At 31.5% G+C, this 27798-nt stretch overlaps 3 protein-coding genes and 1 non-coding gene across 4 annotated transcripts; 1 reads left to right on the top strand and 3 right to left on the bottom strand.

Annotated features, from left to right (window-relative positions):
• Positions 1–2768: 2768 nt before the first annotated feature.
• Positions 2769–3542, bottom strand: LOC110427664 (cotton fiber protein). The gene has a single exon (XM_021443214.1). The coding sequence runs from the start codon at positions 3462–3464 to the stop codon at positions 2943–2945; it is 522 nt and encodes a 173-aa protein (XP_021298889.1). The 5' UTR covers positions 3465–3542; the 3' UTR covers positions 2769–2942.
• Positions 3543–15779: 12237 nt separating this feature from the next.
• LOC110427684 (uncharacterized) lies at positions 15780–17660 on the top strand. The gene is made up of 3 exons (XM_021443233.1): positions 15780–16854; positions 16954–17031; positions 17321–17660. The coding sequence occupies exons 1-3, from the start codon at positions 15982–15984 to the stop codon at positions 17324–17326; spliced, it is 957 nt and encodes a 318-aa protein (XP_021298908.1). The 5' UTR covers positions 15780–15981; the 3' UTR covers positions 17327–17660.
• A 1886-nt stretch (positions 17661–19546) lies between these two features.
• Positions 19547–19634, bottom strand: TRNAY-GUA (transfer RNA tyrosine (anticodon GUA)). Its single transcript is given in 2 exon segments — positions 19547–19582; positions 19598–19634. It is a non-coding gene; the product is annotated as a tRNA-Tyr (tRNA).
• Positions 19635–22207: 2573 nt separating this feature from the next.
• On the bottom strand, positions 22208–24028 carry LOC110427650 (membrane-associated kinase regulator). The gene has a single exon (XM_021443197.1). It carries the CDS (start codon positions 23358–23360, stop codon positions 22563–22565), a length of 798 nt encoding a protein of 265 aa, XP_021298872.1. The 5' UTR covers positions 23361–24028; the 3' UTR covers positions 22208–22562.
• Between the last annotated feature and the right edge of the window lie 3770 nt (positions 24029–27798).

Genomic DNA, 27798 nt, shown 5'->3' with positions numbered 1-27798 from the left:
GTAATAATGTTGAACGAGTAAGGTGAGGATGATTATACCACCTTAGTATGTTAATAACCAAAAACATGTAGCGTAGTATGGCTGCATGAGGTGACAGACTATGTTCGACAGGTGATGATTGACTTGTTTTATATGTATATGTCTTATGATGTATGAGATGCATGCTTAATTAGAGGATATGTGTAGCTCTTATCCCTACACATTCACAACTGTTTTATGCTCCCATTCACTGAGTATTAGTGTGACTCACTCATTTCAGTTGTATTGTGCAGATAAATAAACATCGAGAATTGGGTGACTTAGAGTTGTTGACATTAGACATGCAATTTTGACAAGTGGTATGTTATCCGTTGACAATGAATCTCCACTATGTCACAGTTTGAGTCATGGTTTATGTACGCTTCTGCTATGTATATAAAGTATATCATAAAGGAAATATGGTGACACGAAGTTGCCTTATGTTGTGTAACGAGATGTTTAATGACTTAGTAAATTAACCAATGTATGGCTATGCGTGTGTTATGTTTAAATCCTAAACGTTATTACGAGCCGAGGGGCTAATGTTGAATGGTAAAAGATTTAAGTTTAATGAATTGATGCTGGCTATAAGGTCTTATGATTACAATATATGTTTATCAAGATTTAACAGTGAAGGCTTCCTCGAGTCTCTCGAGCTTACCTGCCAGGCTAGTGCGTGCCGATCATGGATCTCTGAATTTGGATTGTGATACTAATTTAGGTGTCGCCAAATTAAATCTCAAAGATGTGCGTTAGAATTAACATGCATATTAAGAATACTTATTTAGAATTTTAAATTTGTAGATAGTTATTGTTGGTTTTCTTTCTTTACCCATGTTATTAGTGGCATTAGTTGTTAATTTTAATTCTCTGCTCAGTTATGGTTTTTCTCTCTGATAATTGAGCTTTAAGAAGCGAAGATATCCTTAATAAAAATTACAACTCTATTAGTCTTTGTTTTAATATTATTCTTTTCCTATGCTTTTTCTACGGATCAAAAGAAAGAGAAGAAAAAGGCTAGCAAGGCAAACACTGTTTGAATACAGATAGAAGTAAGCAAAACACCGTTTGACTCAAATTCTCTCATATATCAAGTTCATTATCTTGCTGGCAAGGACATAAAAATATACAACTTTAGCCACTTCTACAATCATTCTTATTCCAAAGTATTGGTCTTCATTATAAAAATCAACTATAATGATTAAATCTCTCTTATTGTTAGTATTATCCTCAATTAATAGTATAACTTTGAGAGTACAGTCAATACTTTCCAATAATATTTTTCTTTCAGGAATATGATTTGGCTTGCAAATTGGTTACTTCACTGCCAGTTGTTCACTCATCAACTATGGGCAGACCAAAGATAAGTGCGAGAAAGATTTAAGGTTTGGAACACTCTTTAAGGTTCTTCTTATATTTTCTCGGAATATATTGAAACTTGTCATAATAATGGTTAATTATTGTTTTTAATACACAACTATATCATATATATATATATACATATATATATATAATAATATTTTAACTAACCTCTTTAAAATATTTTTTAACAAAATTTAAAAAAATTAAGAAAAAACTTCTCCCTGTGAAAATAATTTCACTAAACAAATACGAGCATAGTCAGGGAATACATAGCATTTCCTTTCATCACTAACCAATGGGTTTTTATTTTTAAAAAAATTAATAAATCTTGTATTAAAGAAAAGGAAATTACAAAGAACACCATTCAAGTCTCTTACTTTAGTTGGCTGGGGACTTGGTGTGGCATTACTCACCCTTTTTCAAGCAAGATTATATATACCAGAGTGTCCTAAATGTTCAAATAGAGCATTTAAGTATAATTCGAGTGTCATTCTATTAAAGATTTCTTAAAGAAAAAAAATGGTAAGTCAATATTATTTATTTATATTACGAATTCAATTGTTTGACGGATTTTCTCGTGAATATAGCTTTTTCAATATCTTATTAATGCCACAATTCTTAAAGATTCTTCTAGAGATCATGCTTCAATTTTATTACATGATGTTATGGAAATGTCATTCTCACACATTATTTTTAACATAAGTATATTGTTTTTATTTTCTTATAAATATAGAAAAATTAAACGAATTATGATTTGATGCACTGGTTTTCCTTCAGACTTGGACTTCATTTCTTGTTGGGCCATCAAAGAATAAACGTTCGTTTATAAAAGTCACAAGAGGAGATAGCATTGGGCTTAGGTTGTGGAACCCAAGATAGATGGCATTGGATTTTGGAAATATTCTCATGGATAGTGACACACCCAGAATATATACAAACAAAACAAACAGGATGAGACAAGAATCATACCTACAAAATTGTTTCATCACTTGATATATGCATTTTTTTTTTTGAAAGGTTTATTAATATTTGTTTTTACATATACCTTATATATATATATATATATTATTTGTTTTTTAATTATTTTTAAATAAAAATTATATATAAAATACAAAATTTTTAAAGTGTAAAGTTAATTGTCTATATATAATAATTATAATTGAAACACAATTATATATAAAAGATAATAAATGTTTAATAATGATAATTAGAATTTTATAAATTAAGTTATAAATTATTCCATACTATTAAAATTTTAAAAAATATCTTTTAATAAAAAACATTCAATAAAATTAGAATTCTTATATCTTTAAAAATTAGATAATTCATTTTAATATTAATAATAAAAAATTTTAAAATGATAAAATAAAAATAGAATGAACAAATGGTCAATCAAAAAGTTTTCAACATTCGTACTTATATATAAGAGGATAATAATTTAAATAAAATAAAATAAGCTCCACACCATAGCATTGATAACAAAGCAAAATACGACTCCACAATCTCAAAAAGAGAAAAAAACCATGTGGAGAACAAACTAAAAAAGCAAATACAATAATAATTTAACTATGTTCTTGGGTTCTTAAAAATGATTCCTGCCTCTGCAGCCTCATCTCTGCATAGAACCTTTCAATGAATTTCTCAGCCCTCTCATCAACTGAATCTTCCTGATCGTCTTCTAAGTTCAATGCCTCTGAAATTAGTTCCCCTCCAATGGGAGCTGGCACAGCTTCCAATGCCAATCTGCAATCTTCTTCTCCTCTTGCATGAGCTTTCGGCCAACCAAAACACTTACACGAAAACAGCATTGAGTAAATATCTTGGATGCTTCTTCTTTTGGGCTGTTTTCTGTTGCAGCGATGAATAAGAGGAGTACTTGAAGGGGAGTCAAACTGGTACTCTCCGAGGAACCCATAGTTGTAATGCTTAAGAAGCTTAAACCTCTTAAGCTTTCTTGATTTCCTGAGAAAAATGAGCTTTGGAATCATGGGTTTCTTCATTTTGGTAAGCAAGATGGAGGTTCTAACAAGATTATTGGGTACCAGATTGTGCAGAATGGGCAGTCTATTCTGGGGCATTTTCATGGCTGGTGAGTACTACTGCACAATTGTGGGGATTGATGGGGCTTTTCGTGGTACAAGGGTTGAGTCATGATCAAAGGAGCTAAGTAGCTTTTATTGATGCAAAAAGTTGAAAAAGTATGGAGATCTGATTGGCGGGTGGGGGAGCCAACCTGTAAAAAGGGTCATGGTCGGTTGCATTTTGTACTTACTATATAAAGGAATAAGGAAGTAGCCGTTGCAGCTCAAACAGGTTCTTTTCTTTCCACTGTGCCTTTGAATTTTTAAGTTTGACCCTTTCTAACCAATTTCCAAAATTCAAAAAATTGCTTTAACCTTTTCGCTCACCACTTTTGAGTAGAAATTGAACACATGAAAAAGTGCAAAATCCTTCTTAGGAATCGTGTGATGGGAAAAGATTACACTAACTCAAAATCCATTTTCAAGTCTTTGCTGCTTGCATCTTAATTTTTATTTTTCCTTTAAATTTAAATAATAAAAACATTATCTCAATACCTTGTCACAACCCAAATTCAGGGACCATGACCGGCGCACAAGCTCAGCAAACAAACTCAGTAGACCCAAGCAAGTTTCAAATTTCACAACCATATAACTCAAATGCCAAAAAATTTATTGTCAAATATTTATAACAATCTCAACTATACCAATTTATGAGCTTTGGTTGAAAAGATACTTCAAAGGAAAAGAATACATATTTGCAACACACGGTAAGACAATGGAAGATAGCTCATGTTTTATGAGAAGGTAAGAGTGATGTTGACATGCTTATAAAGGAGAGTGTGCAAAGAGCTATTGAGTTGCTACAAATGTTAGATTAATTTAGTCAATGACAATTGTGGTAATTAATTGAATAGTGGTAATAGGTGTGTGAAACTTGAGAAGCCATGATCCTAGGTGCAGTTTTTAATGCATGTAGTGCTGATTAGCTCACGCTTGATAGGCTGAATAGTATTGAGATTAATTACCAAGTAAATAAGCTGAAAAGTTGATTTGATATCTCATATACACAGCAAATGTGGTGTCTTAATTGACTTTGAGGTTGTAATTCAAACTTCGAATGGAGGAGGACTCTTGAGCAATTCAATTTGATTAGGTTGGTGTGCAATGATATATTTGGATGCGATTGAAAATCTCTAATTCAATTTCAGTGAGGCTGGAAGTTAGTTTGCAATAGAGATAAAGTTGTATGGGAGTGAACCTCTCTAATTCATTCCTTGCACCAATATTATGGGAACGCTGTGCACAGAAAGGCATTGCTAATTGGATGCTTGCATGATTCAGAAGGTAGGTGCATTTCCAAAGATAATATATATATATATATATATATTTATATATATAGAAATTAAATCACTCAGATCACCCAACGTGTGCACCTTCCTAATAATAGGTCTCATCATTTGCGGTCTGCAAGTAAACAGCATCTCATTCACAAAATAAAATCTGCCATAAAATTATTCGTCTTAACTTTCATTCTCTTACTAAGATGAATAATTCATACGTACTATCTCATCCTAAGTCATCAGATTTGAACGGTCTGCTCTAAACTTTATTTCCAATTATTATATACTTCAAAAGAATAATACATAAAACATTCGATTTATCGATCAATCTCAATGATTAGATTTTGATATTTTAAATTAGATAATGAATGTGTGAGATGAGGTTTATTATAAGGGTAAATGGCCAAGTCAGGAAGAAGTTGGGTCCAGTCATTTTGGTTTGGATTGTTTCTGATCATTTGAGATTGATATTTCGATTATTTGAATTCAGATCATTTTAAATTTATTTTTTTATTTTTTTAAAATTATATCAAAATTTATCTTATTTTATTTTATTTAGATTCGAATAATTTTATATTAATTTTTAAATAATTTGAGTTTAAGTCAATTCGATTGGATGAATCAGACAAATTTTTCGTGTTGGAATCAACTGTGCCAAGTCTATATAAATTATTCTGGCTTTTCCCTGTACCAAAATGGTTTTCACTGCAGAATCCCGTTATTTGATTGAATCTATGTTCAAAATTTCTATATCTTTTAAATTAATTTTGTTTGATTTTTTTTTAATTCTTAGATATAAAGTTTAAGAATACGTTTACTATTAAGGGTGGACTGAGGTTGGGATAGATAGATATATATATATATTTTAAATTTAACCGTAGTTATCTTTCCTGTACAAAATAAAATAAATTTGAAGTAATTCTAAACCTCGATTTCTATGAAAAATTAAAAATTTTGCCTATACGTTGTTGGGGGTAAATTTTTTGGATATATTTGAATAAATTTTTAAATTTTTTAAAAAATTTATACTTTTTTCTTCATATTTTAAATATATGAAGCATTTACAACATTTGTATATTAGTCATTAATGTTTTTTTTAATAGCAAAGCATTTATTATAAAAGGAGTCACACAGAAAGGGTGCAAACTCCACCAAAAACACAAGTATTTACATATACTTTTTTTTATATATATTAGTCAATAATGTTAATAAAATATTTTTACTTTTCATTCATATTAATCATATTATTGTTGATATATATATATAACAATTTAATTAAATCTCTGAAAAGTTTATTTTTTATATATAGTTAATAGAATAAAATGTAAAGTAAAAGATGAAATTAACACTTAAAATTTTTGTTTAATAATAACTATATGTATCTCATCAATAGTTTTGAATCCCCATCATTCAAGAATTATTACGCAAAAAGAATGAAGTTAAGCATGAATATGATTTTCATGCATGGTATCTAAAATAAATACATTGCGTATAAAATAAATTAATAGTTTAAATGTATTTATTTTTTATTATAAAGTACATTATTTTATGTTACAGATTTTTCACATTCAATTTTTTATAATTATAAAAATAATTGTATGATATGAAATTCCTTTAATTAATATATAATCTATATAAATAAACGTACAAACATATTAGATTGTAATATAAAAATAAAATAATGAAGCGTATATTCGTATGTTACGACACTTTGTTTTACTTTTATTTAAAAAGAATATGTTTATATCATTTTATTGTTTAAGGGCCTTGGGCCATTACCAGGCAGCCCATTCTTCCTATTTTATTTTTCTTATTTTCCTCTCACCTCTCTACCCCCAAATACAAGTTGCTTCTCTCTCCTCTTGAAGCTTCTTCAAGGTTTTTCCTTTCCTATTTTTCTCTCTTTCGAATATATATATGTTTTAATACATTATAAACATATTAGATTATAATATATAATAAGCACTTACATGTTTGTAGAGCTATTTTCCTATCTCAACCTATGAGATATTCAGTTACTCAGTTAAAAAAAAAAACAGAATATAGGTTGAGATCAATTACTTAAGTTAAAAGTTCAGTCTTTGAATTTTATCAATATCTTATCTTAATAAAGCATGGATTAGGAATATTTAAGAATAATATTTTGATACAATAATGATCTCATAATTATAACAATTTATAATTTCTTTTACAAAATATATATTCATTCTATAAATTTTATCTTAATAAATAAATAACAATAGTTATATTAAAACTCATAGATAAGAAAGCTTTCATTAATTAAATGGAATACAAAAAATAAATATCTTAATCTAACCGATCCACTGCAAGACATACATCAATATTAGAAGCATATACCTCAATTGAAAACTTTTTTGATATATATAAAGAAGAAGAATACAACCCGAATTTAAAACCTTTGCTCAAATCTTATCCCTACCTCGTTAAAACTAGATAATGCATGCAAGAGATCACTCGAACAAAGACATTTTTAGTAAGTGGCGGAAATTGCCAACTCAATATATAGCAATTGCCCTTGTTTCTCCCAAGCTATGATGATTTTTATCTGTGGTGGATCTAATAAGGATTCCAAATTCATAAATAGTTAGTGACAGAGTCAAGATTTCATGTTAGAGGAACAAGAGGTGGGTCTGTCATGAAGTCTTGGGGTAATAAGATTTGGAGAATAACTCGATTAAAATTAGTTGTTAATTAATTGTTACGGTGACATCTCATCAAACAAAAATTTTATTATAAAAACAAAACTATAAAATTCTACAAAAACTATGAAATTTTAGAACTTTCATGAAGCGGAGCTTTTATTAGCCTCCATTCTGTCCACCACGGTATACAATGAAATATAAACCTAAAATTTCAAAGTTTTAAAACTCTTTTTATCATTAAGACAAGGAAAATTTTCGTTAATGCATAATGTCAAAATGCACCCCTCTATTATCACAAAATTTATACCCTTATTCTTTTACGTAGAGCATTGAAACCTCATTCTAGGTTTTTTCCTTATTCTGAGTTTTTTTTCATGTAACTATAAGTCCTATTTGGATGGATAAAATTGATGTGACTAACGGCTCGATTAACTAGTTTGTACTGATATCCACGTGACAAATTTGGATGATATAATTATCCTTAATTAAACAAATCACATTTAACACTCAATTAAACTTAATTATAGGATCATTGCAACAACACAAATATAGACGAAAAAAAGCCTAGTTTTTATCTATTAAGCTAATTATACAAACTACGTTTAGAGTTATTATATTATACTATTATATATTTATATATATTAACATACCTAATTTAGATTTCTCAATACATAATTTAGATTTCTATGTAACTTATACAGTTTTATATAATAATAATTAAAAAATATAAATATGTTAAAATTCATAAACTTGAAGTTTTAATATTAAATTAAAAAAATGTAAATAGTTAAACATGAACCATTTAAAAGCTTAATTTTGGTTAAAAATTACTCATAATTGAAGTCTAGATGAGTTGTTTTGAGAGAATAAAAAATGTAACCAAAAATCTAGAAGAGGAAGCGTGGGTCCTTGAATTAGGTTCAGACTTTAATAAAAAAATCTTAAATTATAGAAAGAAATTTTTTTATTTTTTTGTGTAATATTTAAATATTAATATATAAATTACTTATTGATAAATCTATTTTGACTTGGAGTCCTTAATCCCACTTCATATAAAATTACAAAAAAAAATTAGTGAGACCATTAGTATCATTAACTAGATAAATCTTTAGTATAACCAATATAACAAGTAGAAATTTTTGAGATATGTGACACTACTTGTTGTGAGATAAGTCTACCATGGGCTCCACCCTCTCAAAAATGTTTTAAATTTTAATAATATATGTTTGTTTTTTTTAATTTTATAATTTTATCACTACAAACATTAAAATTTTAGTATGTTTGTTTTATAAATATTATCTTTACCACAAACGCGAAGTTCTAACTCCACCTTTAATTTTTATTGTGGATTAATGGCAGCTAAAGCCTAAAGCGACATTAGTTTCTACAGTTGCCTGGCTTGATGGACTAAGATAAAAATACGAAATTTATCTTATTAAATGATACGTCCTAAACTAGATAACAATGAGATTTTCATAATTTAACCACCCAAATTTTGTCGCACCTTTATTATATACTATTTTAAGTTAAACACAAAAAAAAAGTAAAAGATAAGATGTAATATGTTCAAGAGACTTTATCCCACTCAAGCATATATAGTAGTTTCAAATATATCCCATTGTTAAATAATCGACCAAATGCACACATTTAATGTAACAAAAACATTTTCTTTGAAAAATCGATGTCAAATAAGGTAGACTGGTAATTCAATTAGTTAATTGACTTTTTTTTGACAATAAAATTTAAAGTTAACGGTTCCTATTATATATATATATATCACATACAAATCTAAAACATGAAAGAAACTTTATTTTAAAATTTTAAGACAACCATTTAACCAAAATTCAATTGATAATTGGTAATAGGTAGAGTAATATTTATTCATATACTCAAAATACTCTCAATTTAATTAATGTTGAATTTTTTTATTACTTTAATACCCTTTCTTACGTATCTGAGTATTTGGTTTAACCATTGATGCATGCATTTATTAAAAAAAAAAATACTCCTTTCACGTGGAGGGATAGCAAACCTATTATGTGGCTTGGACATCACATATAAGCATTGACAACTTATTACATAGGAGACAATAATAGGACCAACACTTGCTTTAATACCATGTTAAATAGATAGATTAGCTCATATTAAATTTATGTGCCCAGCATATATATTTCCAACTTAATATTGGTGCAAATGGGGTTTAGATGGAATTTAAGAACTCGTAAAATTGACTTCAAGGCGAGTCTTTTAATAGATGCTATTTTTAAGATGTATTTCACCCCATCACTTAGTATGCAAAGGGAAATAATGCGAATAGTTTTCAAGACACAATGAAGCCAACGTCTAACTTCATTTTGCACTTTACGAAAGTAGACCACTAGATACATTCGAGAGTTTGTAAAGTTGCTCAACATTAGAGCTTACTTTCTACAGCAATTAGATTATAAGAAATTTAGACGCTATTATAATTGATGGAAACTTAAGTGTTTATGTTAATAGAACACAAAACTTTTCTTGCTTTTGACTTTTCTGCTCTTGTTTTGTTTTTTATTTAATGTGTCAAATTGGTTGGCAACAAGCCCTTCATAGAGGCTTGCAAGTGTCTCTTCTTCAAGGGCACAACCCTTTCATCAAGACACCATTTTGTCTAAAAGACATCTTTACATTTTGTAAGATACAACCTTTGGATAAAGGCATTATTTCAATAATCATCTTATGAAAGGACAACTATTCATTCCATAAAACATAATTTTTGAGTTATAATTTGAAATAATAACTTTTCATATTTAAACTTTGAGTTATGGTGCTTTTTTAATTTATCTCATAACTTTTGGATGTCAATTTACCAAGAAACATAGCCATTCACAGGAAAACCTACCTACAATCCAATAGTCACACTATGTCACTTTATGTGACAAAACCTTTGAGCTAAAATAGTTTTTCATTATGTGAAATAACTTTTGATTTTGAAAATACACTAATAATCTCCCACTATTTTCAAAATTTTCAAATACCAACAACTTTGGGAACCTTGTGCATAAATAAAGGTATCTCATAGATTTGAACCTCCACTTAGTGAGTGTGGTTGATTCTAGGCTGAATTGGGTGGTTGACCAAGCTTTGAACCATCGATTCTTCATTTGACTAGTCGAGCCACTAAACACACACACAAACTTTCTTGTTCACTTTGTATCTAGTTTTGCCAACACATTTTATGGCTTTCACGTTTTATGGCCTTGTGTTTTGCATCCATTCATGAGTGCTATTAGAGTCAAGCCTTTAACTCTTAAAAGCGGTCACACTTCTACTCCCATAGATAGCTCCCATCAGAAGTACTCCGTAATTATAGTACGTCAACATATACATATTATGGGTCTATTAAGAACTTTTGTTCAACCTTACCTTATACATTACTGGAACCAAGCACTATACACCTTAGGATGAAAAATATAAATTAGTGCTTGTAATCATCCATGTGGTAGAATGGTTGGTACCTAAGAGTTGCAGATCAGCCATAAGTGTAGAGGTGAGCTCCAACCATTGGAGATTTAGTTGATGGGCTTGAGACCCATTCCTCTTGAGGTCTTTATTACCAAGTCCTTTTTTAGACTTTTAGTAAACGAATCCACTAAATTTTCACCAGACCTCACATAACTCATAGTGACTATATCATCACTAATTCTTTGTCTTACAATGCTATGTCGAAGTCTAATAGATCGACTCTCTCCATTGTATGCTTAATTATATGCCTTTAATACAGTTTCATTGTCACAATGTATCAAGATTGGTGCCATTGGTTTAGGCCACAATAAAATTTCATGGAGTAAATCTCTCAACCATTCTGCTTCTTGGGTGATAGATGCTAAAGCTATAAATTTAGCCGCCATAGTGGAGTCTACTTGACAAGATTGTTTCTTAGAACCACAAGAAACAACACCCCCACCAATTGTAAAAATCCAACCATTTGTAGAAGTATGATCCGTTCTATTTGAGTTCCAACTAGCATCTATATACCCTTCTAAAAATAAAAAGAAACCCTAAATAACAAATGCTATAATTCTTTGTACATTTTAAGTATCTTAAAACCTTATGAATAGCATACCAATGTTCTTTATTTGGATTACTTGTAAATCAACTTAGCATCCTAACCATAAAAACAATATTCGGCCTTGTACAGACCATAGCATACATTAGGCATCCAATCACCTTTGCATATTCATTTTGCACTATTGTCTTGTCTTTGTTAGGTACAAGCTTTAGATTAAAATCATAAGGCGTAGATATTGGCATACAATCTGACTTACCATATTTCATTACAATCTTTTCAATGTAATGAGATTAAGACAATGTTAGGCCATTATTGTCTTTTGTTATTCTTATACCAAAAATAATACCTACCACACCCATATTTCATGTCAAAATTTTGTGACAAGAACCTTTTTGTGTTCTTTACTTAATTTATATCAGTACTAAAGATTAATATGTCATCTACATATAAACAAATGATGATACTTTTACTATTATGAAACTTACTATAGACACATTTGTTAGATAGACTGATTTTGTAATCGTTAGCTAGCATAACTCCATCAAACTTTTGATGCCATTGTTTAGGCGCTTGTTTTAATCCATACAAAGACTTTACAAGTTTACATACTTTCCTTACTTGACTAAGAAAGACAAACCCTTCAAGTTGTTCCATATACACCTCATCATCTAACTCACTATTTAGGAATGTTGTTTTAATATCCATATGGTGAATTACCATCTTATGTATAGATGCAAGTGCTACAAGAACTCTAATTGTAGCTATTCTTTCTACCAGTGCATATATATCAAAATAATCAACACCTTCTTTTTGTTTAAAGTCTTTTGCCACTTGCCTTGCTTTGAACTTATCTACGATTCCATCAACTTTCATTTTCCTTTTGAAAATCCACTTACAACCTATTTGCTTGGAACTTGGTGGAAGGTCTACCAAATTCCACATTTTGTTTCCCATTATCGAGTCCATCTCATCTTGTATTGCTTCTCTCCAAAATGAAGCATCTCGAGACTTATTTGCCTCTTCATAAGTTGTTATTGATAAAAATAAATAATAAAATATAAAATTAATTTGACTAAATATGATAAAATGTTTAATATCGAACAATAATTTACATAATTCTTTGGGTAAAATATTCTATCCATAGGTCTATTAGTATTTGAAATGAATAGTTTGTCCTAAACGTGTAAATGATGTTAACGTGCAATCGTGAAATGTTTAAAATACCTTTTTTCTATCTTCACCTTTTTTCACTATTTTCCTTTCTTTCAGGCGGACCAACGACATTTCTTTACACCAGCTGACCATTCTGCAATAAGATCTAGTTGTGGAATGCCAGATCCGATCGAAACTCCCTAAGGGTGTGCGATCTGGCCGTACCACTAAATCTCGTGCTCCCTTAAGGGAGTGCGACATGGTTAGATTTGACGCTTCCCTACCAAATCCAATCATAGAGTGGATGACCGATGATAGGGTAAAGAGAGTATTTTTTAAATAGGAGAGAAAAAAATTTTAAAAATGAAAAATTATGATTTATATAGTTTGGTAATTTTTAAAATTAATGAAGGGTAAACTTATTCAAGAAATATTGCTATGTCATCAAACTAATATCAAGATTAACGGTTGACTAACAATTGGACTTATGTATGCAGTGAAAGATATTCTTTTGTGGCGGACTGTTCATTTCGAATACTAATGAATCCATGTAGAATTATGTTTAAATGTTAGTGGGGTTAGGGTATTTTGTCCTAATTTTTTTCATATAAAACAAATTAACGTATACTACTATTCGTAAAATTAATATACTTTTTATTTATTAAAAATGTTGTTTGCTTTTGTCATGGAACGTAGGTTTTTACCTTTCATTATATAAAAGGCATTTTTTTACTTCAAAGAAGATCAAAATAATTTTGTATTGTAAAAATAATATCTAAACAAGACTATATATATATATACACACATAAAATGCTTAATTTGAGGTCAAAATCTTTAAATTTTTATCAATTTAGGATCCAACATTTCAATTATAACAATTAAGAACCAAACGTTTTTTATTCCTTACAATTAAGGGCTAAGGTGAGAGGTGTTTTGCGCTTGTAAGACACGCGAATGATGTGAACACTGACTTGTCATATAAGATATGGAAGGATAATTTTGTTAAAAAGTGTTTTTTATCAAGTTAAAGCAGTTCAAATTATGACATGATGTGTAATAATTTTTTTATCATGGCATATAACAACTAAATTTTTCAATATAGTATGTATAACAACTAAATCTTCAACATGACATGTAACAACTATATTTTTTCAATATGACATGTAACAATTAAATTTTCAACATGACGTGTAACAACTACATTTTTTAACAAAACGTGTAACAATAAAATCTTCAACATGATGTGTAACAACTAAATTTTTGACACAACATGTAACAATTACATTTTTCAACATGACATGTAACAATTAAACTTTTAACATAGTGTGTAAGAATTATTTCTAACATGATGTGTAGTAATTAAATTTTAGAACATGACATTATCAATATTTTTTTCATAAAAAGTAACAATAACATTTCCCAACATATTGTGTAACAAATATTTAGAAAATGATGTGTAACAACATTATTTTTGTTTTTTGCATGTTGTGTAACAACTTTTTCGATCATGGCGTTTAACAATACATTATACAGGCTTGACCTCTCACATATTTGCATATTTTAAGGAGAAGTTCACAAACACCCAAAAATCATGCAAATCTTAGTATATCAACATTTCGTACAAATTATTAACAACACTTCATACAAATCATTAATAAGTTAACATCTAATAAAAATTGTTAACATTTTATAAACAAATTATCCACTTGATCGATAGGTTTAACTATAAAGTGATGTCCTTCGTTGAATTTTTGGCTCAATCAAAAGGTAGCTCTAGGCTTGCAGGGCATGGAAACTTTGATGCCTTACTTGTATTGCTCATGGAAACAATGTTGGAACATGGCTTTAACGAACTAGATCAGAACAGTGATAGGTATCTATCTTGCATGCTTTAGATACAAGTTAACACATTTCATAATGTTCGATGTCATGAGTTGGTATCGCCTCACCAATGACTGTGCACATGCCCATCTCTAAGGAAAGAAGAGTTGGATTAGAGAGGGGATGAAGCAGAATGGATGAAATTGTAGTAAAATTAGGCATAGGATTTAGATCAAAATGATGCCATTTGGATAACGTGCCAAGTCAGCTGCCATGTAATCAGCTCACATAATTTTTTATCATGTGTGATTTACGCTTTAGCCACTTATTAACTTAGCCCTTAATTGTAAGGAATTGAAAATATTTGACCTTTGATTGTTACAATTAAAATGTTTGGCCTTTAATTGAAAAGGTGTCAAAGTGCTTATCTTCAATTTGAGCATTTAGCCTATATATATATATATATATATATATATATATATATCAATTATAATTTTTAAATTTATTATTCTTGTTTGACAATTTTATAAACTTGGTACAAACAACCAAATTATTGTTGTTTCATACTTAATAAAAGAATTAACCATACAATCCCATATTTTTCCTCCACCTTCCTTTTCTTCTTTTGTTTTTTCAAAATTAAAATTTTTAATAAAATTGAATTATTAAATTAAATGAAATATTTAAATATTTTTAAAATAAAATTTAAAACATATATTAAAAATAATGTGATTGACATGTAAATTACCCAATACAAATACCAATTATGTCACAGCACATCCTATCCACAAGTAACTTTTTTTACTCTCCACTTTTTAACTCCCCATAGAACCTTCACCACATCCCTAGGCCATAGTCATAAACATGCTTCCAATCACCAAGCTGCTAAATGTGCTCTTTGAAAACATACCGTGGTTGAAGAATTAAGAGATTTAGAAGAGAAATGCATGAAACATCGGCATGGTTCTTCATAATCAAAATTATATGTTATGGAATAAGGAAATATATGTTCAACAAAAACCACCTCTCTAGATATGAAAAATTTTCAAGCCAAATTGACATTGTCATTTGTCACGCAACAAATTATAATAATTTCCATCAAATTTCCTTCTTCACCTCTCCTTTCTCGAAAATATCAACGGCTATGGAAGAGATAAAACACACGTGCGTTTTATCAAACGGTGGTTACGCCAACCATAACTCAAAAACGACGTATCACCCGGGAAAACCCAAATCCCCCTAATCTATACACCTAGGCGCACTTTAGCAGAAAGCCCTTCACCGAATAATGAAATTACGGAAGCACCCCTTCGAAATCTCCTAACCCGAACGTTAAAACCGCCCTCGCCCGTCCCTTACTCCCATATTATGAGAGAAAAGAGAAGGAGGCAACTCTGAAAGCGTTCTCGGCGATTGGCATAGCAAACAAGAAATCCCCATTGCCAACGGGAAGAGAAGAAGAAATAAAAGAAATTATAATTCCAGAGGGAATTGTAAGAAAGGGTTGCTTTTGTTTTCTTTTTCGGTTTAAAGATTGAGCTCGCTCTGTGTTTTGGATGCGATCAATGGTGTATTCTGGTGAGAGAGAGATGGCGATGGGACCCGAGAGATCAAAGCCTCTTCACAATTTCAATCTGCCGTGTTTGAAGTGGGGCAACCAGAGGTATCTCAGGTGTATGAAGCTTGATGATGCTTCAACCGCCACCGACTCCTCCTCCGCCGCTGTTGATCATCATCATCGTCAGCATCATCGTCATGTGTTTCAGAGGCGCCGATCTCCGCCTTCCAAATTTGAGAGTATGATCGTTGGTGCAACGCGGCGGCGGGAATCGGAGTCGTCTCCAAGCAACGACCAGAACAACGATAATGGAAGGGAACGGCGATTGAGGATATCCAAGGGGGAGGCGGCGGAGGGGATCGAGGCAGTTAGGGAGAAGATCATGAAGGATCTTAAAACGGCGGCGGATAAGATTAAAGATGAGATTTTTAGAGACGAAGTGTCCGACGATGATGATGTCGACGACGATGAGGATGAATTCGAAGAGCCTAAACGGAAAGTGAAAGAGAAAGAGAAAATTAAAGAGAAAGAAAGAGAAGAATCGCCTGCAGTGGCAGTGGAGGCTAGGCCGTGGAATCTCAGGACGAGGCGTGCCGCGTGTAAGGCTCCGATTGACGGAGGAGGAACAAACAACAATTATAATTCTCCGATGAAGAATGAGGTTATTAATTCACCCAGAGCAAGGGACAGAGGATCATCGGTGGCATCGGCGGCGGCGGCGGTGGCGACGGCAGAGAAGAAAAGTCCACGACCGAAATTCTCGGTGTCGCTGTCGAAGAAAGAGATCGAGGAGGATTTCATGGTGATGGCCGGGCACCGCCCTTTGAGGAGGCCAAAGAAACGGCCACGTTACGTTCAGAATCAATTGGATGTAAGTTTTATGTTCTTGATATTTCCGGCAATGTTTTTTTCGATTGTTTTGGCGTTTTTCATTATTAAATTTTTGTTGCTTTTTCGGCTGCGGTTGTAGTCGTTGTTTCCTGGATTGTGGCTGACGGAGGTGACGGTGGGTTCTTACAAGGTGCCGGAGTTGGTTCAAAACGGCAAGGTAAATTTGGTTCCTTCTTTTTCTAATTTGTTCTCTTTTAAATTCTTGAATTAATGTCTTTTAAATTTTAACAAATCAGAAGCAATCACCAAGGAAAGACGAATGTGAAATTCAAATATTTCCCACCTTTTTCCATCTCTGTTTCTGACCCTTTCTCCGCAACCAAACAAATGAAATTATTTTTTTTTCTTCAGCTGCTTTTGAGCTTGTTGGTCTAATTTAAGATCTCTGTATTATGATTGAATCATCAATTTGTAAGCTTGATTTGTTGATAATTGACTTTCTGCAGAGGTAGTAACCGGAGTGGCAACAAGCTGCAGGAAAAGTTTCCGAGGCTTCTGTTTGCTGACTGATGGTAATTTTGTGACCATAACTAGTGCTATACAGAGGTACCAGACCTTTATGAAATGGGAATTTCATAAAAATGTTGAATTTCCCTATGACTTTCTGGTGTAGGTTCAGTTTCTTTGAAATGCTAATTTTTGTTTTATTATAATCTTCATTCATTTTTTATTTCTCTCAAGCTGAATAATCTTGTATAAAATGAGATGTCAAGTGCATCTTTAATAGATAGAAGAGAATGGTTCTTCTATGAGCTTGGTTTTCTGATATCAATTCATTGAATAAAATTTAGTCTCTATCGTTCGGTTCTGCATCGTCTTGCTAAACTTGACAATACACCATTGAGTAGGAGATGCTCGGCAAGTACATTCCTAATATTTTCAGTTATAGTGTTCATTGGCATTCTACTGAGAATTTCAAGTGCATTGTTGCTTGCGAAGATGAGGAACAACTGATAGTAAGAATATGGTTTCAGCCTCAAGTGCTTCAAACTCATGCTATATGAATTTATCTCAGATTAGGTTACTCTTGTTGCTTTCTTGTAGGCTTAGCTTTTCGTTTGTGACTTGTGCTTCTTTGTTTCAATAGATGAGGGGATAATAGATAATTAGGAAAGAACCAACATTATTGCCTGCCCTGTTGTGCTTGCTATAGTTACAAAACTATACACTTGCTCCGCATGCATGTGAATTCTACTGGCTATGCTTGTAGTTTGCATCATCATCAAACCGCTTTTCTTTTGTCAATTCTCTTGATGTAACTGTTACCACATCGACAGAAGCCGCAAGTTACTTTCGTTTTGAACAGTGTGCATAGCTAATTCTCCTGTTATGATCAGTGCTATTCAAAACTGGATTAAATTTGTAGACTTATGCGCTCTTTGGATTGCAAAAGCTAAATGGAAAACATTAAACTATTTGTCAATTCATTGGATTGTGGTAGCCCTTGTGAATTTCCCATGAAGACATCGGTACACTATTGGTAGCGGTGCAAGGCTTTCAGCATAACTGGAAGGGAATGGTTGGGTGCTTTAGTACCATGCTTTTTGCAGCTGTTTGGTACTACTCTTTTTTAAGCCAAAACAGTGAAAACGTGGTTGTTCTCCAAATGGTGTTGGTATCAGAAGTGGGATGCTTCGTCCCTTGTTCGGTTAAATGATATTGGTTTTGTAGGCACTAGAATAACTAGAAATGAAAAATGGTTGACATGGTTAGGGTTACCGCCAAAGGCTGCTCTCTGATTCAGCAAAGCACATTGACCATGAAAACGTGTCCGTGCAGGGTCTACGTAGGCCCCAAGTGTCTACTGTTTGACCTGTTCCAAGGTGCGCTCTTTTTTGTTCTTGCAAGTGGTGGACCTTATTTGAGAGTTAGAGGTTCTAGTCGCAGGTGTTGAGGCTTTGACCATGAACGTATAGCATTGTATAGACGGGAGTTGTCGCACTTACAGCCCTCATTTTTAAGGAATTCCTTTTTATTACATTTCTTGTAATTAAACAATTGGTTCGAGTACATGGGTTACATCAATTTTCATACAATAAAGCGCTTGGACGAGGGTAGGCATGGCTCGACCATTGAAATTTGATTAATGATTACTGACTGCATGGGTTGCTAGAATCCCAATTTGGAAGTGAAAAAGTGAAGAAGGATTAATTTTGGGTTCATCATCATTTCATGTGGTTTGAGTCATCGAGTGTTCCATGCTGACCTGATTCCAATGATGGTGGTTTGATAAAGAGAAGGATTATTTGGATTTCAATGCATTGGATCGAGAAAGAAGGTACCTGGGCTGGTGACAGGCGTGTGGTCTCCCACTCTACTATCCAGGTTTATTCCACCCACATTGTAAATAGAGTTGCTTGTGGTCTGCCCTGTTGCTACCTTTGGGGAACTCGACGCATTCAATTGATCTTATTCCAGCAAAAAGCCAAAGGAAAAAACGAGAGTAGAGAGTGGAGCTGACTGGGCCAATTTCAGCAGCGCAAACACGCATCTCACAAGGCATTCCTCCTGAATCCAACTTAGGGTCCTCTCCAATAAGCCCACCCAGAAATGGATATATTTCCTTCTTTACCCTTTTCGGCTTTTTTGGACGACCCTTTTCGGATCAGATCGGACCCAAAATTAAGGAAAGAAAACCATATCATATCATTAGTTACAAAATAAAATGCAAATCCGACCTGCCGGATTCGAACCAGCGACCTAAGGATGTCAGCAATTAACCACTACAGTCCTCCGCTCTACCAACTGAGCTAAGGTCGGTTATTAGTAGCTTCCGGTAGCAGTCACTCTTCATTTTTAAATAGTGGCAGTCTGGGCCTCCATTATCAATCTGCTCGTCAATCACCTTCCCTGCCCCATTTTGTTTCTCTTTTATCTCTTTGTTTCTTCATCTCTAACTGATATGAGATAGTAACACCTTCCTCCACTCCTCTTCTACCTTTTTTTTTTCTTTCCTTGTAGACCAAAAAATAATAATATATAAATTAAAATAAAGTGCCATGAAATGCCCATAATGGGCACAAACATAGTCAAAATACCAATTAAATTATACAGACTCAATTTTATCGGAGAGTTTAAAATGTTTATAGATTAGAAAATTATAGATTTAAGGTTTTCTTTTTTATTAAATTAGAGGTAAATTTACAATCGGAATCAAAGATTTTTCAATATTATTTTACAATAAGTGTATCATAGTTAGAGGAAAAGGAAAAGGGGGCTAGTAAGCCCTGCCTCTTTAAAATTTTTAAAATTTTTTAGAATATATTTTTATTTTTTAAAATTTAAAATTTTATCTTTACCAAAATTTTAAAATTTTTATAACATATTTTTATTTTTTTAGAATTTTAGAATTTTGTTCTTATAATAATTTTTTGTTTGGTGAGATGCCACATAACAATCAGTCAACAACTTATTTTAATAGATTTAGGATTAAAATAAAACTTATTACAATAGAATTGTTTTGGAACCCTCCTTCTCCAAAATCTTATAACTACCACCTCTTGTTCCCTTTTCTTTTTATTAAATAGAGACAAAAGTCAATTTTTTTTTTAAATTTTTTCACTTGCCATGAGCATTCTCTGTGTAAAAAACCTTTAGTTAAGAACTCAAATTTCATGTCATGATAATTAGTAAGTTTGGTTTATTTGCTTTTGGCACATCTTTGGGCACTCAAAATGATTTTGAATTATTTGTTGTTGAAATTGCAACCTTGCAAATAAATATTATGATGATGACTTTACTGAGCTCGATAAGATACATCTAAGTTATCAATTAGATTTGTTCAAACTTGACATATCTTAATAATTAGGTTTTAAAAAATATACCTACATTTTCTAAATTATGTTTAGTGTTAAAGAAGACAAAAATATCAAAAGTTTACTTCCTTATTGATAAATTCATTCGACTTGTCTTAACTGTTTCAGTTTTCACCGTAACATCAGAGCGTGCATTTTTTACTTGCGAAACTCATTAAGAACGAGACTCATAATAGAATGTTAGATGATTTTTTTTAAAAATTTATTAAATATTTTCATTGAAAAGAAAATAATTCGAAATTTTAACATTGATTCAATGATAGGTGCATTCAACTTTATGAAAAATTGTTGAGCTCTATTAAAGATGCTCAATTTTAACATACAATAGCTATTAAAAAATATCTTTATTTTATACTTAACATGTAGTTGGAGTTATTTGTATAATTTTTACATAAAAATTTTCCATCTAATTTGTTTTATATTTTTTTCAAATATTTAACTTTTAGTATGACTATTTTATAGGCATTACTTTTGCTTCCAAACATGAAATCTAGACTCGACCATTCAAAATAGTCAACCTATTAAACCAATAATCAAATTCGCAAACTAGAATATGATTAAAATAAAGTAATTTGGATATGTTCTCATATAACAAAACTTAAACCTAATTCTTTTATTGTATTTTAGCTAGAGGTTTGAATTTGATGTCAATTATTTTGAAAAAAACTTCTTGTAATAAATATATATATTTGAGATTCGAACAAAAGGAGATTTTAACTTAACTTTTCAAGTGAAAAGTATATGCACAAACTTGTAAGCTAAATGTTCATGAGTGAACTTGTAAATTTGTCACTTGATTAAAATAAAATTTCAATAATGTCTTATCAACATTTGAGTTTACAATCAGCATCACCTCCTCTCTAATTTATAAAAAAAACTATAATTTTTTTTGGGGTTGAATGAATAGGTTTATATCACCATTTTAACTATTCACAAATACTACTAATTTATAATATTAACTTTTCAAGACATATTCTTAAGTCCTTACATAAAGGTTTTGAGTTTGAGTTTGAATTTCATTTTTTGCAAAAGAAAAAAAAATCAAATTATAAACAACTAATTTAGAAGAGATAATGAATAGCTGGGTCTTTGATTATACATCTAATCAAAATCTTTGTTTGGAAAAATTGAAGAAATAATTACCAAATCCTTGAATAACCAGAGTGGTTTTGAGCATCACATCACACCACAAGCAAGGCATGGGCCATGTTAGCCAGGGTAGCTGTGATCAAGTCAAGCCAGCAGCCCAGCACCAAGGATCTTATTAGCAAGACCATTTTAAAGATAAAGCAGAGGAAAAGTAAGTTTAAGGGGGCCCCTTAAGCATCACTTGTTTTTCTAAAGCCAATTCATTAGGAACTGTTCTGTCTTAAACTAAGATAGAACAAAAAGACCCCAAAACATGGTGTCCCTCTTGGACCCAAATGCCCAATTTAATTACTTTAATAGTATTTTCAATCAAGCAAACAAACAAAAGGAAGCCTCAATCACAGTTGAAGAGAGCCAAGGATAGCCACATTTAATAACTTATTGATTGAAAAAGAAGATAAAGAAAAGAATCAAAAGATGGGAAAGAAGTAAGCATGGATAGCCATGAAAGAGAAATTCCATGTTTACCTGTCTGCTGACTCCATAACAATGATGATATGCATCAAAACTCAGCATCCATTTGATCAATTGTTTCACTGTTGTTCTCACTCTTCAAAAAAGGTAAATCGGATAGCTCATGTACTTTGATAAGATCTAATCTTTTTCTATACTAAAACTTTCTTCTTTCAATTTACAGATATGCTAATCACATGCTAATTCATGGACAGCTAAATCCCAACTGTAATTTGAACCTTTCAGTCTTTTGGAACTAAGAACTGAAATTTCATCTTTTCTTCTTTTTAACCTTACCGTTACAGAAGAGTGAACCAAACCCGAAAAAACTCACAGTTGCATTGGAAATGAATGGCTGTGGAAGATTCAGAACAGGACTTACTCGAACCCCATTTCCATATGCTCCACAATTCTTCTTTAATGGAGGCTTTTGTGTAGAACTGTACGTATAAAATGCACCAGAAGAACTTGATACTGATGATTTTCTTGACAAAGATGGTTGCTTCTGCAAATGCTGCTTCTGGGTTTCTTTTGAAAGCATTGTTGATTTTGGATTTGGAGCTGAACCAGTTGAATTGCTGCGTGAAAGAAACTGTAGCGATCGGATTAGGCTTTTGCTTCGAGTACTCTCGCAATTGAGGCTGCTGCTTCTCTTGAACTGCCAGAAAGATTTGGATGCAGGCTTGTCATCTGCGTCGATACTCATGGATAAAAATTCTTTCAATCTTTTCTTCCCGGAGTTGTCTGTTGTTGTCTGCCGAGGAGGAGAAGGAACAGGCTGAGATTGACGATGAACATGCTTTGCAACAGGGAGAGGTTTTTTCTTGATTTCAACTGGTAGAATCTTGCCATTGGAAAAGAGCTCATCAGCTGAGGGCAATTCCTGCACAAAACTATTGCCAAAGCAGAAATCGAAATCCGAACCGGAATCCAAGAGCGATGTGTCCAGTCTCTGCTGGTGATGTTCTTCAATGGATTCCGCATCACCGTTTTGGTTGAGATCATGAGAAAACGAGATTCTTGGGCTGATACCTGCGCTTGAGATCTCTGAGCAAACTTCAATTGCCATAGTCACAAGGGAGAAGTGTTACCTGAAGCTTAGAAACATGTTTGAGCTGGAGTTTCCCTTCCCAGAGAGCGGGCAAAAGTTTCAAAAATCTTCAACTAACACGAGACTGCGTTATTCAAAGTAGTGGTAGATATGAATTTTGGGGGAGAGAGAGAGAATAGAATTATAGGGGATACGAAGTCAGCAATTGCAGGCTTTAGCTTTTCCTTTTCTGTCTATGTAGCAAACAGCATCTACCAACATTGGGAGATCAATTATGCAGATTGAGGCAGAGAAACAATTGATTCCATTGTTCCAAGTTTAACAGAGAGAAAAGAAAGGAATAAAAAGGAATGAAAGTTGTTGCACTTAAGCACCGAAAGGCTAGAAAAGGATCTTCTCTAGGTGGGTTTCCAATGAAACTTTTACTTTAGGAATGGAACCTCTTAAGATTGAGAGACACCTTTACCTTATACTTGTTTGGATTTCACAAACTTTTCTCCAAGGGGAGAAAGAATCAATTCAAGATAATAATTTGGCAGTCACCGTCTAATCACAGCATAACAAATAACTCAAATATGACTCACCATGAGCTTGGATGATTATGGATCTGATCTACATAACAATATGCATATTCATCTATATTAGATCTAAAGAATCACCTCTGGATTTTCCTTTTTATTTTTCACTTTAGAAGAAAATTTCAAGGAAATTCAATCCCATATTACAAGAACTTCCAAGTTGTCTAATTGGAGGAGACACAAGGTTGATAATTGATAGGGCTAACATTTATATGGCACGCGGTGTAGGGTCCATATCAGCTTAGGAAAACAATGGACTTACCCAAAATTATATCCTTGGATACAGGGTATTATTGTTGAAATGCTTCGCACCATTGCAACTTAGTGCCTCAATTTTGAAGAATTTTTTCTTTTAACACAAAGCTTAAGAAGACATAAGGACATGATAGCCTGAAGCTAGGGCAAGAGACAAGGGGAACAAGTTATGTATGGGATAACAAATGGATGTGTCTCTCAAACATTACCAAACAATCAACAATTGGAATCTTCAGGCAAAACTCATGCCCGACGACGACATAGTTCCATTGTCTAATCTTTTGATTATCCTTTTGCCCAACGTCCATTTGTGTCTGCACATGTGGAATAATTCTGATATGTGTTGTATGTAAACGATGAAAATCAAATAATTGAAATATACATAACTATTGAATCAGGGGTTTTTCACTCAGTAATCACTGCATGCATCTCTCCTAGGAAGGAAATTTCTATGTTTATAAGAGTTAAAAAAATATCTTTCTGTTAAAGCTCAAGACTCTTTATTACATTCAAGCTTCAAATTGAGATCAGATGAGAGTTATTTTATCCCTTGTTCACCATGGCTATTCTATCACATGTTTTCTGCTAGGTATTAAATATTGTAGCATTGTAATTACCTTTTACAAGATTAATTGAAGAGAAATGCTAAGTTATTCGATACTTTGGATCTTGACGACATTCTGAGCTGACACAAAGAAAAAACGACAATGTAAGTTGGGAAAAAGTTACCAATCTCTGCTATTGTGACTAATGGGACCGAAACCCCAACTGAAATCATTGGACATTTTAGTACTACCCTTAATTAAAATGTAAAAATTTTGTAATATATAGATATAGGTATACGATGCAGCTTGCCAGGTGGGCAAACGTGGGCGAAAATTATAAAGAAATGTAGAGATCTAACAGGGGGTGAAGGGAGGGAGGGACATGCAGGAAGGGCTGCCAGAAAGTCTGTTGACGTCGTCTCATTCCTCGTCACATGTTACATGTTATGTTACACATTGTCCAATTGGCATCTCCCAGGAGATTTCACTTCTTACTCTTCTGATGCTAACATTATCAGTGCTCAGTGCATACATACGCGGATGCCATTTGTACTCAAATATCCACTGTTTGATTCCACTGTTCACGCTTTTATGATTCAATGCTGCATCATGCTTCACTTGAATCACCCTGGGTGTTGGGTTTGTGTTTAATTTAGAAACCAAAATTCCATATATCTTATTTTCTTATTATCTTTTTTCTTTTGAAAGAAGCAAAGAGCAATAGCTTTTCTTAACAATGCCAAATGGACTAAGTCTCAGGCTACAACCACTATGCCAGTGTATTAACTATGTTTGGTTTCCAGTCTACATTTTAAGGTTATTGCCAAGTCTTACAGGATACAAAAGGGCTCGTAATTATGTCAAAATCAGGCTTATTCATTCTGTTTTCATGATTTAAACTCATTCTTGCAAATTTTGCACAACCATATAGATCACACTTTATGATCTCTTACTTGAATCTTATTTTTCATTTAATTATTTTTTTTAAAATTTTACATGTGATTGAGAGCATAGTTATCAATATTGTATGATGCATGATACGTATCTTATGATATATTAAGATATTAATGAAAAATAATATAAAAATCAATATATTATTTTATATTTAATCAAGTATCGAAAATTTATCTTATGCAAAATTTTTATCTTACCCAACATAAAAAGAAAAATTAAATGAAAAACATTTTTTTATCTTACCTAATTATATTTTTTAATTTCACAGACTATGAGGTCTTAGACATGTATCTTACGATAAAAATAGATTTTTAGTAATTTGGGAGTCATGTATTTTCATGTTAAGTATATATTGATGACCGGTAATAATTATGTTATCCTTACATGCATATTCCTTTTTGAATTTTGATAAGTGGAAAAATTAGAATTTTAAAGCTCTAATGGCTAAAGTTCATACTGCCCCTGCATATATATAAGACGACATGAAACCTTTGATTTACAGGTGGTAAAATATTTTCTTTTTATTACTTGAATTTATAAATACCTATATATATTTTTTGTAATTGAAGAAAGGGAATTTGAACTCTACTTTTTAAGTAAAGAGATCATACACTAACTGATAAATCAAATACTTGGATGCATATATCCACATACACACACATAATTTATGTTGGTGATATCGCTAGTCTTTCCTTTCTTTTTAATTGTCGCATAGGTGTTCAAAAATAATAGAAGTAAATTCTAGACCTTACAAAATGGTTTGACTCAAAGAATAGATAAAGGAAAAATTGAATAATTATCTTGTGAGAATAGAATAAACAAAGAATAGTTATTCCATACTTTGATTGATATAACTAAGAAAACTATTAATATGTTTGATTGGTTAAAGTTATTAGGGATGACAATGGCTACCGTGTTACAGAGTACTTTATAGTCGGGTTTAGGTAGTAATTTCACTATTAATATTGAGTTTTGGTGGGATTCGGTTACCACCCCTTGGGCATTCAAAACCCGTAATTGGCTGGGTTGGGGTAGTAATTTTATTAGTCGTATTGAGTTTTTGATAGGATTTGGTTACCACGCCTTAGGTATTCAAAACCCGAAATTGGTTACCTAAACTCAACTCAATTCCTACTTATAAATATTTAATTATTATTTATATAATATATATTAGATAATTAAATTAAATATTTAAAATTTTGTTACTAATTTAGTTCAAAGATATGTAAAGATGAAAAGCACTCAACATCTTTGCCAACTTTGCAAACAATTCATTTGGACAAAAATTGACAAATATATGAGAAGTATCGTTAGTCAAATTATTAATGTGATGTCATTAACATATTTAAATTAAAAAATTATTAAGTTATTAATTATGTTTAAATAACTAAGAAAAATATTTTGTTTGAATAATTATTAAGTCTATTTTATTATTAAAAAAATTACCTTGTAACATATTTAAAAAATATTTTATTATTTGTTATGTTTGAATAATTATATTGTGAGCATAGAATAGAGAGAGAATAGTTATTCAATACTTTGATTGATTTAACTAAGAAAACTATTAATATGTTTAGCTAGTTAAAGTTATTAGGGATGGCAATGGCTGCCGTGTTATAGGTAGCTGTTACAATCATACCTAGTTATATAAGATTAGGGTACTCTATATTTGAGTTTAAGTAGTAATTTCACTACTCATATTGAGTTTTGGTAAGGTAGTATCCGAATCCAGTTACCTAAACCCAACTCGATACCTATTTATAAATATTTTATTGTTATTTATATAATAAATATTAAATAATTAAAGTAAATATTTAAAGCCTATGTAAAGATAAAAGTACTCAACATCATTACCAACTTTGCAAACAATTTATTTTGATAGAAATTGACAGATATAAGACAAGTATCATTAGTCAAATTATTAATGTGATGTCATTAATATAATTAAATTAAAAAATTATTAGATTATTAGTTGTGTTTAAATAATATGAATATCATATCATATTATAAAGGAATATATATATATATATATATATATACACTTTTAATATAAACATATTTACTTTCTATTTTATGTTAATGTCACAAAAATTTTATCTTGTAAAATTATTAATTATAATATAT

This window comes from Theobroma umbraticum, unplaced genomic scaffold (assembly GCF_002168275.2).
Source record: "Theobroma umbraticum cultivar Fairchild unplaced genomic scaffold, ASM216827v3 scaffold_2.0, whole genome shotgun sequence".
NCBI classification, from domain to species: domain Eukaryota; kingdom Viridiplantae; phylum Streptophyta; class Magnoliopsida; order Malvales; family Malvaceae; genus Theobroma; species Theobroma umbraticum.
Note: the sequence above shows the minus strand (reverse complement) of the source record. Positions and strands in the feature narration are given on the sequence as shown.